This window comes from Telopea speciosissima, chromosome 2, assembly GCF_018873765.1.
Source record: "Telopea speciosissima isolate NSW1024214 ecotype Mountain lineage chromosome 2, Tspe_v1, whole genome shotgun sequence".
Classification (NCBI taxonomy): Eukaryota; Viridiplantae; Streptophyta; class Magnoliopsida; order Proteales; family Proteaceae; genus Telopea; species Telopea speciosissima.
This window is the reverse complement of record NC_057917.1, coordinates 39,863,857-39,881,889: the sequence shown is the minus strand read 5'-3', so window position 1 is coordinate 39,881,889 and position 18,033 is coordinate 39,863,857. Positions and strand designations below refer to the sequence as shown.

At 40.5% G+C, this 18,033-nt stretch overlaps 1 protein-coding gene across 1 annotated transcript; it reads left to right on the top strand.

Annotated features, from left to right (window-relative positions):
* Positions 1 to 16,361: 16,361 nt before the first annotated feature.
* On the top strand, positions 16,362 to 17,534 carry LOC122650703. Its single transcript, XM_043844096.1, has 2 exons — positions 16,362 to 16,553; positions 16,890 to 17,534. Exons 1-2 carry the CDS (start codon positions 16,362 to 16,364, stop codon positions 17,532 to 17,534), a joined length of 837 nt encoding a protein of 278 aa, XP_043700031.1.
* Positions 17,535 to 18,033: the final 499 nt, after the last annotated feature.

The following is an 18,033-nucleotide window of genomic DNA, read 5'->3' as shown; positions in this document are numbered from 1 at the left end:
TTCTTTGACTTCTTTTTCCTCTTTTATTTCTTCTTTGATTTCTCTGGATTGAACATCAAAGAGAATGATTTTGGATGCAAGAATGAAAAAATTGGGGACTTTGTCTCTTTCTTCAACTTCTGTGAGAAACACTCGAATCAAATCCTCGGATGGATATCGGATTCCATGGTAAATTACTACCACAAACCCAGGTTTTATATCCTCCTGTTTATACTTCATATCCAGGTTCGCAGCCTAAAAATGGTACCAAACTTATCAACACCAGGGTACAAATCGCAGGTTGGCAGCCTAAAAAATGGAACCGAGGAGATTAAAACCCCCAAATCAGAGGTTTTTATCGAAGTCATGAGCGATTGCAACGAGAAGAGAGGAGGTCGCCGTCGCCGTCGCAGAGGAGAGGAGCGGTGAAGGGCCGGCAATGAAAGACCCTTCTTCTTCACAGAATACCATCGCCCACCCTCTACAACTCCCCCAACCCATTTGCAACAACGCCCCCTTCGCTCCTCCCACCTCCGCCCTCCCTGTGTATTGTCGGTGGGAAGATGGAGTTGTATTTCTTTTTTATATGAAAGGGATGATGGAGTTTGAATTTAGAAACTTCAAATCTCACTCGGTTGTTGATGCTTGGTGATGCTAACGCCTTTAATCAGTGGAGAATCGAGTCATCACCCTTCGCCAGTAATCTTGAGCTGATTGTCGGAGAGATGGAGAGTCATCGGAGAATTTTCAGAGAGATGATTTGCAGCGTTGTGAGAGAGGAGAGAGAATGGAACGTTACTGGTTAGAGAGTCGGTTGCCGGTTATTTAATCGACGGATTAGATTTAAATTTATTTATTCAACGGTTAAGATTTCAGCATTGAGTTTTAACGGTGCGTTTATCCTACTTTCCCGTTCGTAGTGGGACTTTTTGCTCTTTTTGTTAAAGTAAACAGATTTTTTTTGGATAAAGTAAACAGACATCTTAATTCTGAGCGTGCCAAAAAATCAATGTCACACATCACCCAGATAGATTCAATGATGTAACAGTGGCAGTGCCAAAAAGTCTATGTCAAACATCGCTCGGATTGATTTACTGATGTAACAATTAAATAATAATAATAATTACGGTTGCAAGTTTGGCCCTGTCGCTTGAACCCGTTCTATCGGCTCGAACCGGACCTAAGCTAAGATTTCTAGTCCTGAGGGCGGGTTAGGCCAGAAATTCCTGGCCCTGAGTCAGGGTCGGGTTGGGTCAAGATTGAGACCTCGGGTCAGCCCGACCCTGATTTTTGCCCTAAAGAAATTTCTTTATGTATTAAAAAATAGAAGCTATGCATATAAACAAGTGCTTAGTGCCCTTTGTAGTTTGTGTTGTGTAAAAATCAATTTCTACCAGAAGGTCTTGGGTTCAAGCCTCCTCTCTCACATCTTCCATAGTCTTGATATTTTAATATTATTATTGCAAGGCCAGAGCCAATCAGGGCGGGCTTGGGCTGGGTTTGGTCCGTCAGGGTCAGGGTCAGGGTTAGGGTCAAGGTATTTAGGTCCTGAGTCAAGGTCAGGGCGGATCTGGGCCCAGCTAAGGGGACTCAAGGTTGGGCTAGGGTTTTAAAAAGCCCGGTCCAACCCGATCCTATTGTAGCCCTAATAATAATAATAATTATTATTATTATTATAATGAGATGTTAGCTATGGCAGCGGATCTTTATCATCTTAGGTTCATCGCCCGGTCTAGTTCGTTCGGTTCCTCTCATAAGGGGATAGAAATGTCTTTCTTATCCTCTACCCAAACACATTTGTTGGTGGAGTCTACCCCCTCTTAATAGAGGTACTATGAAAATGTACCGGATAGAGAACCTGAGAGGATAGAAATTGTATGGCAGCATTCTTAAAATGGTGCATAGGACATTCCTCCCACTAAACAGGTTTTATCTTTTTAAGCTTATTATGTTAAGGGTCCTTCTATTTGTCATTATAGAGAGTGAACTGGATTGTTTAATGTACCTTTTTTGTACATCAATATATTGGAAAAAATTTTGCTGCTACAAGGCTGCCACCCAAGGAAATGAAATAATTAACTTCCTCTTTGGGTTCATAAATAACCTCCTAGGTTTTGTATTTTTTAAAATACCCTTTAAGATCCCATTTCCTTGGCTGCCAGCCTTGTAGCAGGAACATTACTGCAAAATTTCATTCCATTTTATTTATATTATTCGATTTATTAAATGTAAATATAAGAATTTCACAAACCAAAACACTACAGCAGACCCTTACAAGCTACCCCTATCTTTCTTTCGCCATTACAACCAATAAATCGCCTCCCCTTATTCTAAATATGGGGGAGTTTATGAAAACTTTCTCATTTCTGAGTGTTTAATTTTCAAGTCATCAAAAAATGAGAAAGGACATATACATGCATACATAGAGCTTCGGAACTACATCAATTTATATATAAAGTTTAGTCATGAGCAAATGTGTTGCATGTATCTTCCACCCGGTGACAATAGTGTGGCAGACTTTTACATTTTACTTCTAAATCGATTATGTTCTCAATCATTCTCATTGGTGAAGCAATGGCAATTTAAAGAGATCCTACAAGCTATTGAAGATAATTTGGACCACCTAATTGTAGAATCTGACAACAAAGTACTGATTTCACTTCTCATGGATGACCTCAACGATTCACCAATTACGATGATCCATATTATCCCGGATATCATTTATTTGGCATCAAGTTTAGAATCATGTACTTTTGCTTTTATTTCAAGGAAGGAAAATAGTTTGGCTGACTCCCTTGTTAGGAGGGTCCGGTCCTTGACATGTAGGACTAATTGATCAATTTCCAATGGCTTCTAGAAACTTGTATTTCGGAATCCATGTGGACTACACGTTCTTATCAGTAAAGCTTTATTTACCAAAAATAATTAAAACAAAATAAAAGACTCTCTGAGTGTAAGGTGTCAAACTACGCCTTCTCACATGTATTATAATAATAATTTTTTAGAGAAAATAAAGACGTACCCAATGCATAAGGCTCCCACCATTGTGCGGTATAAGGGCATCGTAACATTCGCAAACATACCCCCTTGTGTTGAGGCTGTTTACTGGCTCAAACCCATAATAACCTTACCGTTGCACCGAGTTCCACTTAAAGAAAAAACTGTTAAAAACAGGAATTTAAAACGAATGGATTTCAAACACCTAATCCAATCCAACTGATAACAAGAAGGAAATTTAAAATACCAAAAAGTAGTCCCACGATTTTGGATTTTACTGGCCCAGAGTAACACCCAATTTAGGCTTGGTTTGAACCAGAAAACTGGGTCAACATGAAACACGATAATTAAAAAATAAATGTAAGAAGATGTAGAGTACCTGTTTGCTCACCCTCTCCTTTAAGGGAAAAAACGAAAAACTAGGACAATTATAAATGAATTTTGTCTTCCTATAAACAAATAAGATACTGAGCAAGATAGAGCAAAAAATAAGTGGTAGTGAGGAGGATAATCAACTAGGGTTTAAGAGACAAGTAGTCCAACTTGCATAATCCCCATGTGAGAAGATCCTTTAGAATGTATTAGTGTTCACAAAATTTCTGACCTCGAAACATCAACTTCTCTAGAGTTTTGGCCATTTCCCGCGGCTTTAAGTCCATTCAAGCCATCAAAGTCACAATTTGAAATTAGATTCAGTATCATTCCTTTTTCTTTTCTTTGTCTTAAGAAATTCTCTTGCTTTTGTTATGGTCCACAAACTTTTCCAAGTGGTACATATCCGTGTTCTATCATCCTTCAAATCAATTTTTCTCATATCTGTGTCCTATTATACATTAAATAAACATTTCTTTGTTTTTTGGGATAAATACGCATACCCCCCTAAGTGGACCAAATAAAACACATGCACCCCTAATTTTCTAACAATTCCACCCGGACTCCCCAAAATTCCAATAGACACCCCTACTTTACAACATAAGGCCATTTCAGTCCATTTCGTTAATTTCAGACGGAAACTATTAAAATTTTTTTTTTGTTGACCAAACTACCCTTCGTCTTACAACTCTTATATGTTGAAAACACCTTTTTGCCATGACATATTTGTTCATAAGTGAAAAGACTGTTTTGCCCTATCCTACTTGTTATTAAAACCCAACCAAACCCATATGACCGTTGCATACCTAGTTGGAGAGAGAAACCAAAAACGAAGAGTGCAGAGCTCCGTGACGATTTCCTTCTCTGACAAACACTTCTTGCTCTGGCGGTGACCACTTGGCCAGGTAACTTCTTCCCCTTCTCTGTTTCTTCTCTGCTTCTTTTTCTTCTCTGCTTCTTCTTCTTCTCTGCTCCTTCAACTGCTAAGCTTGGTACATTGCGATCTGCTGGTCCACATTGCTTAAGAAGCCCATTAAACCCTGTGTTTGTGAGAGAGAATTTTTAATCATGCATAAACTTGGATTTAGGGTTTGGTTTATTCATACCATCAAATCGGAGGAGGTAAAAAACATGACCCAATACATTAGGTCTTTCCTCCTTGGTGTGTGCTAAGAATTTCATAAGATTTTACTTGAACATGTTATCTTTTGATGCCTATTTTTTACAGATCCTTAATTGGTTATTAATCTCAAACTACTTTTTATGCCTATTTTTTGAAGGGAACATTGTCGACTGGTAGTGTGAATGATAGGACTAATGATGACTACATCAAGTATATGTGAGCAAAAGTTGTCAGTTTTGTGGTAGAAAAACTGTAATTAAGGTTTCGGGATCTGAAAAGAATCCAAACAGACTCTATTATAGTTGCCCAGAGATGATCAGAGAAAATAAATGCAAGCAATTCTTGGAGTGGTGTGAACCCATGACTGAACTCATAAGTGTTTCCACAGGTGCACTAGTGGTCAATCCTATCTCTCATAACTTGTGAAATCAGAGGAGATGCACAGATTGAAAACTAGAGTGAAAAAGTTGTAGAAGTTTAATGCATCATTGATGTATACTGGTCAAGTTGTATGTGTGACTGTTGTTGTAGTCTTTATGGGGATGATGACTTACAAAATGATAGTGTAGGAAGTTGGTTGTAATGGTTATTCTAATGAAATGAGAGAACAATGTAGTTGCAATAAATTAGCCTTGCATTTATTATCTTGAAATTCTTAATTGTAGTGTTAATTTTTCAAACGAACAACATTTCCCCTAAAATAGGACAATTATACACCTGTAGATAACCATACCATTTAATTATCACATAAAAATAATATCAACCTGACAAACATTCAGTTTAAAGGTGAATCAAACACCTGAAATAAAACATCAAACCAACTGCAACACTTCAAACATATTGTTTCATCTGGATCATCCAATTGTCTTATGTCATACAAACTCACTGTTTTAAAATTACAAACCCATAATTTCATCATCCTAAATAACTGAACTATGTCAGTCCCATCCTAGATAGAAACCCATGTCCTCAGCAATTGTAGAACCAGCAGCAACTCATCCCCTTAGCATAAAGCAAACCAGCAAACTAGCAAGCCATCATGTCCATCTTTTGCTCCTTCAAGCTCCCTTTAACTCAAGTCTAACACCTAATACATGTAAAGCAGATATGTCAGTCCTATCATGGGGTAAAGAATTGAATGTAAATTTATAAAATCACTTATGTTGGTCTGTAACTCACCAGATATCAGTTCACTTGGGTGGTTGTGCTTGTGCTTTAAGTTTCTTGGCAGCTCTCCTTTCTCTCTCTTTGGCAGCCTTTTTTGCCATTCTTTTCATCACATGATCTTGCTCTTTTGAATCAATTTCAGCTGTACAAGAATTCTGTGAGGATCTGATTACCCTCTGGGAGGAGGTGATATCATCATCTGTTTCATTCTTTCCCTTTTTCTACAAATGTATGAACAAAACATCAAATATGAAAAAAGTTGTATTTATATAAACATATTTGGAAGCAAATTAAATCACAGTCTTACCTTCATACCAACCCCATGTGAAGATGATTTGTCCTTAACTAGACCACCTTTGCAAGTCCTAATGTTATGGCCAACTCCTTTACATTTAAGTTAACTATTCGATTTGGATCTCCGGTACTGTTTGGTTGGCTCATCAGGTTCCCTCCTATCTTTTTTCAGTCTCCCAAATTTCCTCCTCAATTTAGGTGGAAGCAATGGAGTACTCTCTAAACTGTTGATATCAGGACATGGTTGAATCATCATCTCATTAACCACGATATATGTGGATAAATAGAAGTACGGGTCACAGTAGTCCTCCAATTCTCCCCTAATCTCACCTATACATGCTCCTGTATGTCTACAAGGCAACCCAAAAGCTACCCATACACCACAATCATAGGTACGATCTATAAGATTCAGTACATGTCTCATACCACTACCATCCAATACTTCAAACTTATTTCCACCTGCAAATGTTACTCTACAAAATCTGACATTTTTCTGTAATGCATCCAACTTCTTCTTCAGTCTAGAAGTGAGTCTAGTTCCTTGTTCCTTGCATGCATTCACATACCTTAACTGCAATCTTTTCATCAGCTTATGCCTGATTTGGTCCATTAAGGTCATAATAGGCTTGGCTCGTAGTGGTCCAATCCACTGATTGAATGACTCTGATATGTTGTTAGTTATTTGGTCACAATTAGCCCTATAATCAAATGCATGCCTCGCCCAACTTGATGGTGGATTTTTCATCAACCACTCATGTGCTTCTTTGTGTACAGTGTTCAACCCATTCATTATCATGTCAAACTGTAACTTGTTGTAAGTTTTGCTGGCAGCCCAAAAGTAAGACCTCAATCCAATTCCACCACCCCATTTTGACTTGAAATTATTGTATAAATGATGAGCACAATGCCTATGGTTGGCCTCTGGGAAAATTATACCCATTGCTTCGATAAGTCCCTATAAGAGTATAAAAACATACATTTTAAATCAGCTATAATACCTATTTAGATTATACAACATATAAATTTAAAAAACAAAATCCAAGTTAACAGCTATAATACCTTCTGTTTGTCTATCATAAAAGTGAATGGGTATCCTCCAGTTGTAACAGTGGCTAAGTTTGTCTGAATACATTGTCGCAATTTATACAAGAAGAACAGCCAACTATCTTTTCCTTCAGATTCAACAACACCATAGGCAAGGGGAAATGTGCCATTGTTTCCATCAATTGAAATAGCAGATAATAAAACTCCACCATATGGGCCTTTGAGATGGCAACCATCTAGGCCTATGAATGGCCTGCATCCCTTTAAAAACCCATCCTTATATGCATCATAGCATACAAACACTCTCTTGAACTGTGGCTGTATTATCACATTTCCATAAGCATCCATACGTCCATACATATTCCCATTCTCAAATTGAATGCCAAATGAAGTCCCAGGATTTTTTTCTACCACCATATCCCTATATTTACACAACTTCTTATAAGACTTGCAATGGGTTCCTTCATTTTCTTCCCTAGCAAGCCATCTTGCGCTGTAAAGCTGTTTTGGGTGAGAATGCACTCCATATTGCTCATCAAGAATATGAAACATAGAGTCATTACTCAAACCTGGATCTGCTCTAAGTTTAGGTCCAAGTTTTTTGGCTATCCAAAAAGAATTTATGCTCTTCTTACTTGGACCACCCTTGCAAATATGGTCTGGACCAAGAGACTTGATCACAAGTGTGATACTATCTGAAATTACTGAAGCATGGATCCTCCATGGATACCCGCTTTGTTCACATATTCCTACCAACCTTCTCCTCTAATTTTTCTGTTTCAAAGTATGAAACCCCTCTTGGATCTCATAATCCCATAACACTTCCCTCAAATGTTTGCTTGATCTAAATGATTGACCAACACATAAATTGATCTTTTGGTCAACACCCCCTTCATCAGGATCTCCCTCTACATCTGATCTACATTCTAATTCTTCATCATCTGTATTAATTTTTCTTACCTCCTCATCTTCCACTGCATTTTCTTCATCGTCACTCTCTTCCATACTGCTTGAACTCTCACTGAGTTCATCTGATTCTTCAGCCACATAATCACTATCAGATGAGTCACTATCTGCATTTTCTTTATTGATTAGATCAGCATCATGCACATGTGTTGGAGTTGGAGTTGTAATTGTATCCTCTATGTGTGTATTACTTTGAGTAGAAGCACTAATAAAATCAAATTCTACACTGCCCACTACTCTACTAGAAGTGCCCACATCACCAAATGACTTACCACTGGCATTCATCATTGCCTTAGTCTTATTGTAGAATGTTACTCCAACAGGAGTTCCCGTACTCTACTCAAGAACAACACTTTGATCATAGCTAGTCCTCACAGTAGTAGGACTCAAAGTAGGCTGACTTCTGACAGTATGAAGACTCCTCAAAGTAGGCTGCCTTCTCACATTATGAGGACTTCTTACATTAGGATGCCTCATAGTACTAGTAGGACTCATCTCAGTAGTAGTAGGTTTCACATTTTGGCTGCTTTGGCTGTCACTTCCCATCCCTGTACTGCCATTTAAGGTTGTCAATATTGGTATACTACCACAACTCCTTTGGAATTCTTCAATTTGATGTTGAATGGGATGCACAAAGGGCTCTGATTTACTTGGTCTTGTAACAGTAGTATCACCACCCAACACTCCCAGTGAATGACCATTGATGGTAACATTGTCAGTGGGTTCACTTACATCCAGGTTATATATTACCAAGTGTATGCAATCCGAGTCCTTAAAAATAATAAACAATCTCACTACATCAGCATCAGTCATCACTTCCTCATCTATATTATGGTCAGGTGTCTTGTATATGACATTGAATCTTATAGTCCTTCCCTTAGGTATAAAAGTCAACACTGTATTATAGATGCCACCTATCATGTCCAAATATCCAAACCTTTCCATATCTATGATTTTACAATGGAGATTATTTGCATAGTGATACCATATTGTGCATACTTCCATTCTGCAAAAAACAAGATAACAAAAGGAGCAATTTAATCACAACACTACATGTCTCATCAGTTTCAAAGTACAGATATTAGAAAACAACAAAAACTCACACATTTAAATGGTTTTACCAAGGAGGGAAAGATACAAGAATTGATAGATTAACCAAGATATGCATATAGCTGTTAACAACCTCATGTAATTGGATTTGGATCAAATGAACAGATCCAATCATTTATCAAATTCCCTTATTGATTCTATCATGGTTGTTTCCCTTTTCTTTCTAAATTCTCTTATCATACCAAAGGGTCCCTTGTATCCAATTCCATTATATGCAAAGCTATCCAATCCACTGTGAATATCAGAAATGTTCTCTCTTTTGGGTTTAAGAAGGCTCTCTAACCATTAAACAGGGTTCACAAGTCTTAATCTACAGCCTAGTACCAGTCACTTTTCTTTCACGGTCTAATACACTAAAGCATTAGCTGTTTGGGTCCTCCAAAAGAATGAGATGTTTCTCATTTGATAGTTGTATATCTCATACAACATGCAACATAGAAACTTATTGATGAGTAAGATAATGTTTTGGGTAAGGATGGAATACAGCTTAATCCAAACCAGGATATTATTTAAAGGGTGTGATGGTTCTAGCTGCCTAGTTGCCATTCATCAAGGCCAATGGTGGAAGTTAGAAGTTAGAAATTTTCCTTTGCTACTCTGATTTTGCACCAAGTTATTACTAGACAAATGGGGCTTTTACACTGTTGGTTGAATTAGGAGCTGAAGTTCTCCTTGCTTTGGATTTGCAAATTCCTAGTTTTCTAACAACAAAGTGTTTGCTGTGCAGGTGCTCAAGTAGAGCATTTCCTAGTCCAACCCAACTTCTTGAACTCATTCTATTGTAGCCCCAAAATGGTCAAATCAAATTAACAAGGAAAAATTCCAGATCGTATAGAGAGCGAACGAGAGATATAGAGAGAGTGTAAAGTGCAAGATGCTTACTTGCACTTGGGTACACTCTGACTAGTAGCAACGCCGCCGAACTCCAAACCTCCACCAATTTGACAGATCAGAGAAGATGAAGGGGGGGGCCACTGAACTCCAGGTAGGGTTTAGGGATACGGGAATGTCCCTGTTCTTCGATCGCAAAGGCTTGCACCTCGCTGTCGTCTCTGGCGAGTATCAGCACCGCCGAACTCCAAACTTCTACTAATTTTAATGAACGGAGAAGATGAAAGGGGGGGCGCCACTGCTGAGCTCTAGGTAGGTTTTACAGTACAGATCGTAAAAGGGAAAGTGAGAAAGAGAAAGGAAGAAAGGGAAAAAAGAGAAGGGAGGGTGTTTTCGGTATTTTATATTTTCACTTTTCTTGTTTTTTGTTTAACAACTTAAGGGCTAATTGGTAAAGGGTAAAATTGTACATTCACTTCATCCCATTAGCAATTTCTGTCTGAAATTAATGGAATGGACTTAAATGGCCTTATGTTGCAAAGTAGGGGTGTATATTGGAATTTTGGGGGGTCCAGGTGGAATTGTCAAAAAATTAGGGGTGCATGTGTCTTATTTGGTCCACTTAGGGGGGTATGCGTATTTATCCCTTGTTTTTTTTGTGTGTAATTTGTGATTGAAGCATTTTACCAAGAAAAAAAAAATAACTTTTTTTTGTTAAAAATAAAAATAAACAAAAAAAAATAATAACTAAAGCACAGAATAATACATGAATATAAAAAATAAAAGAAGGGTTTTTGCCAAATGCTCCCTTCAAAATGCCCATTTTTACAAATGCACCCCTACAACTTTATAATTTCAAATGCCCCCAACTTTCAAAACATTGTAACACTTTAGTCCTTTCTGTTTGTGTTACATCCGCACCCGGATTTGCTATTTAATTATAGTTTCTCTCTCTTGTGACGTGTAGGTACTGCTGTCGTGTACGCTGGTCAGCAGTTTTCACTTGTGGTCAAACCTAGCCACAAGATCGTGGACCAGTTCAGGGCCTGCCTGTGGAAGAGAGGTTCCTCAACTGGTAGTGGGGGAGATTTATTGATGGTGATTTCGTCGACCATTCTCCTAGCACAAGTCCCCGGAGTGAAGAGTACCGAAAGGCGTTTCTTGTGTCCCCACACTTAGACACCTCCCTCAGCGATGAGCTTAGCATTGCAATTGTGAAACTCTTCGAGATCACGAAGGACATGTCATGACGGTCAAGGGGTAAGATACTGCCCTTATGAATGTTAGTATACCCTCCCTTTGATGGCCTTGAGGTATGGGCTAAAGCCCAATAAATTTCCTTAGGGTTCTACCCTTTACAGCAGCGACGGAGTCACAAGATTGTTTCTGTCCTTGAGTCCATCCATACTGTTTTAGACCTTTGGGTGTTTTCCTTGTGTGGGACCTACACCCAGTGCCCCGAGCATCCTACCTAAGCACCTAGATAAGGTGGACCCTACCCTTGGTCTCCTTGAATTGTGCATGTGCTATATAGGAGGACCCACTTGCCTATGGTGGCATTTAAATGAGTTTTAACTCTTAAAGCCCCAAGCCAAATAGGCCCTAAGTGGGAGCTTAGCTATAAAAGCACAGCCCAGCCATTTATGGCTTTTTCACTTCTCCTACCTACCCAAAACCGTGGAAGCTTGGAGAGCATTGAAGGCATTGAAGAAGGAGATTGGAGGGAGTTGTGGAGGTGGAAGCCATTCATTGGCTCATCTTTGAGGTGAGTACTCTCCCCTTCTCCCTCTCTTTCCATTTCAAACTTGGAAATCCTCTTGGGATCGATCCTAGCTTAGGGTTTCCTCTTGGAAACCCAATACCCCTCTTTAGTTCCCTAATTTGAGACCTACCTTTCCTCTCCCTTGATGCCTTCACGGCTTTAATGGCATGAGCTACTGCTCAATGCCTTAAGACCTAAATCTAGCTTTGGGAAACCCTGGAGATGGTTCCAATCCATTAAAATCCTCTGAGTCCTATGTAGGGCTAGGTGCTTTGGACCCTAACGAAGCTTGGGACTCACCTCCCTAACCCTAGGAACCATGTGGACTCATGTGTGGAAGAGTGGAGATGGAAATCTGTCCAAATCTCAAAGAGAGATTCGACGGATCCACGAACGGATCCATCATCGTGGTTCCGTCCATTGATCCGTCCGGTATAACCTAGTTGACTGGTTGGGACAGAGCCAAGAACGGATTCACACACATGGTTCCGTCCGTAGCTTCGTTCACTCTCGAAAAAGTCTCAGGGTCCAGACGGATGCACAAACGGATTCACTTGGGAGTTCCGTTCGTGAATCCGTCCCATCTATTTTCACTGAATGCTTGGACGGAGCCAGGAACGGACTCACCTGGTTGCCTCCGTCCCTACATCCGTCCGTGCTGTCTTGAATTAAACTTCAAATTAACTATTGGGACCCCTTATGGAACCCACCTATACACTTCTAACTTTATCCTCATGCATCCTCAGACTTTATATCTTGTATATGAGTGCGTGCATCGAGGTAAACTTAGCAAACACCCCAAGCAACAAGCAAGTAAATTGTGAGTGGGTTTTGGGTGATGTTTGAGCTTGTTATATATATAAAGTATGGTATCATATAATTGTGCTTATGCTTGCACCCATTCTTAACATGTTGCATCCTTGCATATAAACTATATTGGTTATGAATTGATGCAATGTGGATATGTTTACTTTACATTATTATATCGGGTTATGGTGCCGGGTATGCCGGTGCCAAAATCCCAGAAATGCTTATGAGAATTATTGATTGCCATCCTTACCTGTATGCGCCGTGCCATGCTGGTACCCGAGTACTAGATGGAATACCTCTTTGGACGATAGGACTTGCATGTAGTATATCTGTGGCTAGGATTTACTTTCCCATGCTACATCCCTGACCTAGCCTGTGGGGGAGAGAGGCTAGGTCAGGGATGACCACTGATCATCGGGGTCTACTACTCGGTGGTCAGATGGCTTCTACCGGCGTAGGCTCCCTGGTGATAACTGAGGTTTCATTGTGGCGATAAGTTAAGTGACCCACAGTGTCTCCCTGAGTTATCATAGTAGCATATACCCCAACTTAGATTGTTTGTTAGGTGGAAAATCTATTTAACATTATATGTATCATGGACTATGTGTGATTGTGTGTTTGTGCATTCCCCTTCCCCTCACTGGCTCAGTGGAGCTAACCCCCTGTGTACACACTCTTTTAGATTTTGATGCAGATGGTGGATATCTGGCTGATCTAGAGGCCCATCCAATAGATTATGATGGTATTGGAGCGGAGGAACCTGAGGCTGTGTCGGAAGAACACGGCGACGGCTACCCCTGTGATGATTGTGCCTACGGCCGTGATGTTGTTGGGAAAAATCCCCTCTTTTGATTCTTTTGGGGCTTGTGCCCATTATGAACAATTGTCTGTAATACTTATTATTCTTTTGAGTAGTTACGTCATGGTCAGTCGGCAAACAGTGTTAGACTATTATTGTATCACCTAGCCAACTGAACATATAGTAACTGCTAATTATATCTCTTCCGCTTGTATTTACTCTGTTTTAAATGGAATATTCCTTTCTTCCTATAAATTGTAATTATTTATGTTTGTCCTTGGTTGTTGACTATGGATTGGGACATTGTGTCATTGATCCTAGTAGGAAACGGGATGATGCGTGTCATCCTAGTCACCCTCTTGACTGTGCTTATTCCTAGCTTGGGATGGGAGCGTGACAGCGTGATATCAAAGCGTGATGCTCTGCACCAAACATAGTCTAGCAAGGACTTTTGATTTACTCTAACACAATAGGGTCGAACTTAAAAGCTTTCAACAGGCATAATTGGAATGTATGTAACACATAAGGAGAAGACTAGTTAGGGTGGAATCCGAGAACAAGCAATATAATAGGGACAATAGTAGAATTAAAGAGCTAATATATATATGCCTAACCTACATCCTACTGTTTTTGCTTACTTAACCTCCCTTGGAGGTGAGCATACTACTTACAACCCCAAAAAGAGAACTCCAAAATCACAACTGAAAATCATAACCTCTTACGAATAAAAAAAAAGAAGAGAAAAGGCAAAGGAAAAGTTAAACTTAAAATATTGTTTCTTAAACAACCACCCAAAATAACACCAAAGAAAGAAACTGTATCACTGCTTCAGCAATCCTGGGGCCTAGTCCCCCATCTCCTCGTCGCTGTCCTCATCCTCTTCATCATTGCCTTCATAGTACAGGTAGGCATTGATGTTGTGGATGTCCTTCTCTACTCTCTCAAAGCGGCGGTCATATGAAGCAAACTATCCCTGTATGCCTCGAACCCCTACACCATGTCTGAGTTGAGCTTGGTCATGCTGGTGTTCAGCTAACCAAGAGCACCTAGAATAGCAATCATGTTAGAGGTCCCAGAACTAGAGGCTCCAGCAGAAAACTGCACTGGTGCTTCCTCCTCATTATCGCTCTCCTCCTCACCCCCATCTCCCTCTGGGTCAACAGGCTCTCTATCACTGAATGTGTCACACTCGATGTGCATCCGAGCTAGGGAATTGCACCCAAGTGGCTCCTCAAAGCTCTTTGATGCTAGCTCATCCTCCAGGTTGACCTAAAAATGCTAGAAGATACGGGTAAGGAATCTCCCATAGGGTAGAGTCTTCTTCTTCTTGGACTTGAATAGAACTTGCTCCATGTGCCTGATGATAGCATAGGACAGACACACCTAAACTCCCATGTACAGGGAATAGCCTATGGCAGCAGCCATAAGTGAGGGCTTGGTGCTGTGGCCCCTGACAGGAACGAGGTTGGTCTTGGACAGTATAGTCAGGACCCTCTGCGGCCTACCAAACTCAGTCAGATTCACCCGTAACTTGTACTTCTCATTGGTCAAGGTGGAATACAGATGCTTGTACTCTGTCTTGGACACACAAGAGAGTGGGTCTCTCCCTAGTGGATGGTAGACTCGATCCCCAACAGAGCTCACTCCAAGAATGTCCCCCAGCTCTACTTCATTGAAGGAGATCTTTACTCCCTTCACAAAAGAGTTGACCCAAAGCCTCACTGCGTCCTCCTGGATGATTGATAGGTTGGAGTAAAAGTGTCTGACCAACCTGTGGTAATAGAACTTAGGTGGAGACAACATGCTGAACCACCCGAGCCTATCAAATCTCTGCCCCACTTTGAAGGCAACTATTTCATCTGGGATAGCTTCCCTCCCCACTAAAATCTTTCTATCATGAAACTTCTCAGTAAATAACCTCTCTGCCTCAGCAGACACAAATAGGCTAGCATTATAACATGCTGGTGCTGCTGCAGGAGCCCTGCTTCCCCTTGTCTTGGGAGCCATTCCACTCTATTCACCTACACACAAGTAATAAGAAGATAATACATGTGTTTGGTCACTCTAACTTCAACAAGAACATAAAATTATATGTAATGTACAGCAACTAAACCATCCACATTCGTTTGGGAATAGAGCTCCCTTGAACTTGGGTTTAAGAAGGAGGATTTCCTATGAGCATATCGAAGAGAGCAATCAAATAATCTAACTAAGAGTAAATATAAATAATCAGCATGTGTGTGTGAAGATTAGAAGGAAATTTCTTAAACACACTTAAACTATAGGACAAACTCTTCCCCAAAACAGTGAAAATTTGGGAGTTTTCTCCTAACTTTCATCTAGAAATTTGACATTCATGCCAAACAAGTAAGAATACATTCAAAATACTACCCATCCATGAGAGGTATGATGGATTAGAGCATACACATTAGCATAAATTAAATTTGCCCCGAAAACAGTTGGAATTTTTCGATTTTGGGAGGGGTCTAACCAACCCTTACCCTAATCGATGGATGTAGGCATGAATAGGGATGTTCATTCTTGAATTAAGAGCAATGAATCGAAGAAAAACAATGTTACAATGTCCTTCATGCAACTTAACACAACACAATGGAAAAGAGAAAAAAATCCAACAAAAACCCTAGAGAAGCCTAGAATAAACCCTAAGAAGCCCAAATGGAGAGAAAATCACCTACCTGTGGATGAGAAATTTAAATCTTGGAAGAGGAGGGCTTGAATCCACCAAGGAAAGGTGTAGAAACTTTGAACGAAAGAAGGCTAGGGCTCCCTTGCTCTGTGCCTCCGCTCTCTTCAAAAGCCAAATGAGTTCTGAAAACTCGCGGTTGGTATTCTTATGAAGATTTTTTGAACGGACGCACGAACGGATCCACTATCGTGATTCCGTCCGTGAATCCATCTGGGTTCTAAAGGGCTATTGGCCTACATTTTTGGCTCAGCCTTACTTTTAGGGCCTTAGTTTTCCTTGTGTGTTGATACGCACATCCCTATGTAAAATTTTGTACTTATTCCCTTAAGAGCCCTTACTTTGCTTCGCCCCATCTTTGTGCTAACCTGTGAAGCATCTTAATTATGACAGGTGCTGAAATATGGTCAACACCCGCAACCGGAATCGTTCCCCTCCTAGGGATGATGTTGATGACGTCTCTGAAGAAGGTTTGTCTGTACTGCCTCCAGTTAACACTAATGTGGATGTTGCCGCACTCCTAGGGAACATTTTACGAGATATGCTACGGGAGATTCGGGAGTCACAAAATGAGCAGTGCACTATCATGCAGACTGTGACCACTCAGCTCTAGAATGTTGGTTGGGAAGGACAACAAGTACCACCCCTGGTGCACATAGTCCCTATTCCCACAGCTACTGCCACACCTATCAATCCTCCCCCGACACCAGCTACAGTTGAAGTCCCTACGGTGCAAGTAGTGCCAAATCCACCTCCTCCTGCTTCGACTGCCCTACCAGTCCAAAATGTGGCACCAGAGTGGGCTGATGCTTCCAAGCTTTCAAAGAAATTCTAGAAGCATCGTCTTCCTACTTTCTATAAGCTGATCTATGATTTTATGTTCCAGCTACCTAGATAAGAGATCTGGAGAGAATTCTTTTAGGTGCTGCAGTGTAATGACACTGACAAGATTCTATATGCCACTTACCAACTCCGAGGTGATGCTGAAGCATGGTGGCGTTCCTCAAAGGAGCATTTTTGGGCTAAGTATGCAAATGCAACCTGGGCTCAGTTTACAGAAATTTTTCTCGAGAATTACTTTCCAAGAAACTTTCGAGAGAAGAAGGAAGTTGAGTTTATGAGCCTCAACCAGGGATCCAATTTGGTCCTTGAATACCAACAGGCCTTTGAGGAGCATTTCTATTTTTCTCTGGAGCATATGAAGGTTGAGGAAGTCAAGGCAAGAAGGTTTAAAAGAGGGCTGACAGCCAACTTGAGTACATCTGTGGTGCTGCACAAGTACCCTACTTATGCGGAAGTGGTTCAGGCTGCTAAGATGATTGAAGATCAACAGAGAGAGAACTATAAGGCCATACAAGCTGGCAAGAGGCCAATGTCATCTTGTGACCCTAGGGGACCTAATAAATTCAAGAAGAGAGGGGCCTACACGACTACAACTCCAATTCAGTCCTGTAGACCTGATGTGGCCCAGGGACCTAAAGCTACATCGGCTCCTTATTATGGGACCCAGACCCTCGTCTGTTACAATTGTAAGGAGTCAAGTCACATGGTTAAGGATTGCCCACATCTACGATAGGCAGGTTCGTGGCCAACTGGGACTTATAAGGCACCCCAAGCAAAGGCAGTTGGTCGCCCACTTCTTCCTCCTCCTCCAGCAAGCAGAACTTAAGGGTGAGTGTATTCTATTACTCATGAAGAAGCCCAGGCTGACCCTGGTGTCATCACAAGTATTATACTCAACCACTTAAATGAAATTATTTATGTTGAGTTTATCATGGTTGGCTATTCAATGGTTGTCAGGCACGATTTCTGTATGTTCTATACCTGCTTACGTGTTGTTCGACTCGGGAGCGTTGCACTCCTTTATATCACCTTCATTTGTCAAGAAGCTACCTATTAGACCGGCAAGTACGGAGCAGAAGCTGATAGTTTGTACACCAACAGGAAGTAAGGTCGAGCTTGACCAAGTCTTCAAATCCTATCCTGTTTGAGTAAGCAACCACGGGCTTGAGGCTAGTTTGATAATCTTGGATATGAAGGACTTTGATATAATTCTGGGAATGGATTGGTTGTCC

Coding starts and splice junctions, on each gene's coding strand:
- LOC122650703 (XM_043844096.1), top strand. CDS start 16,362: ATGGTCAACACCCGCAACCGGAATCGTTCCCCTCCTAGGGATGATGTT. Junction 16,554..16,889: donor AGTGCACTATCATGCAGACT/GTGACCACTCAG, acceptor TAGGTGCTGCAG/TGTAATGACACTGACAAGAT.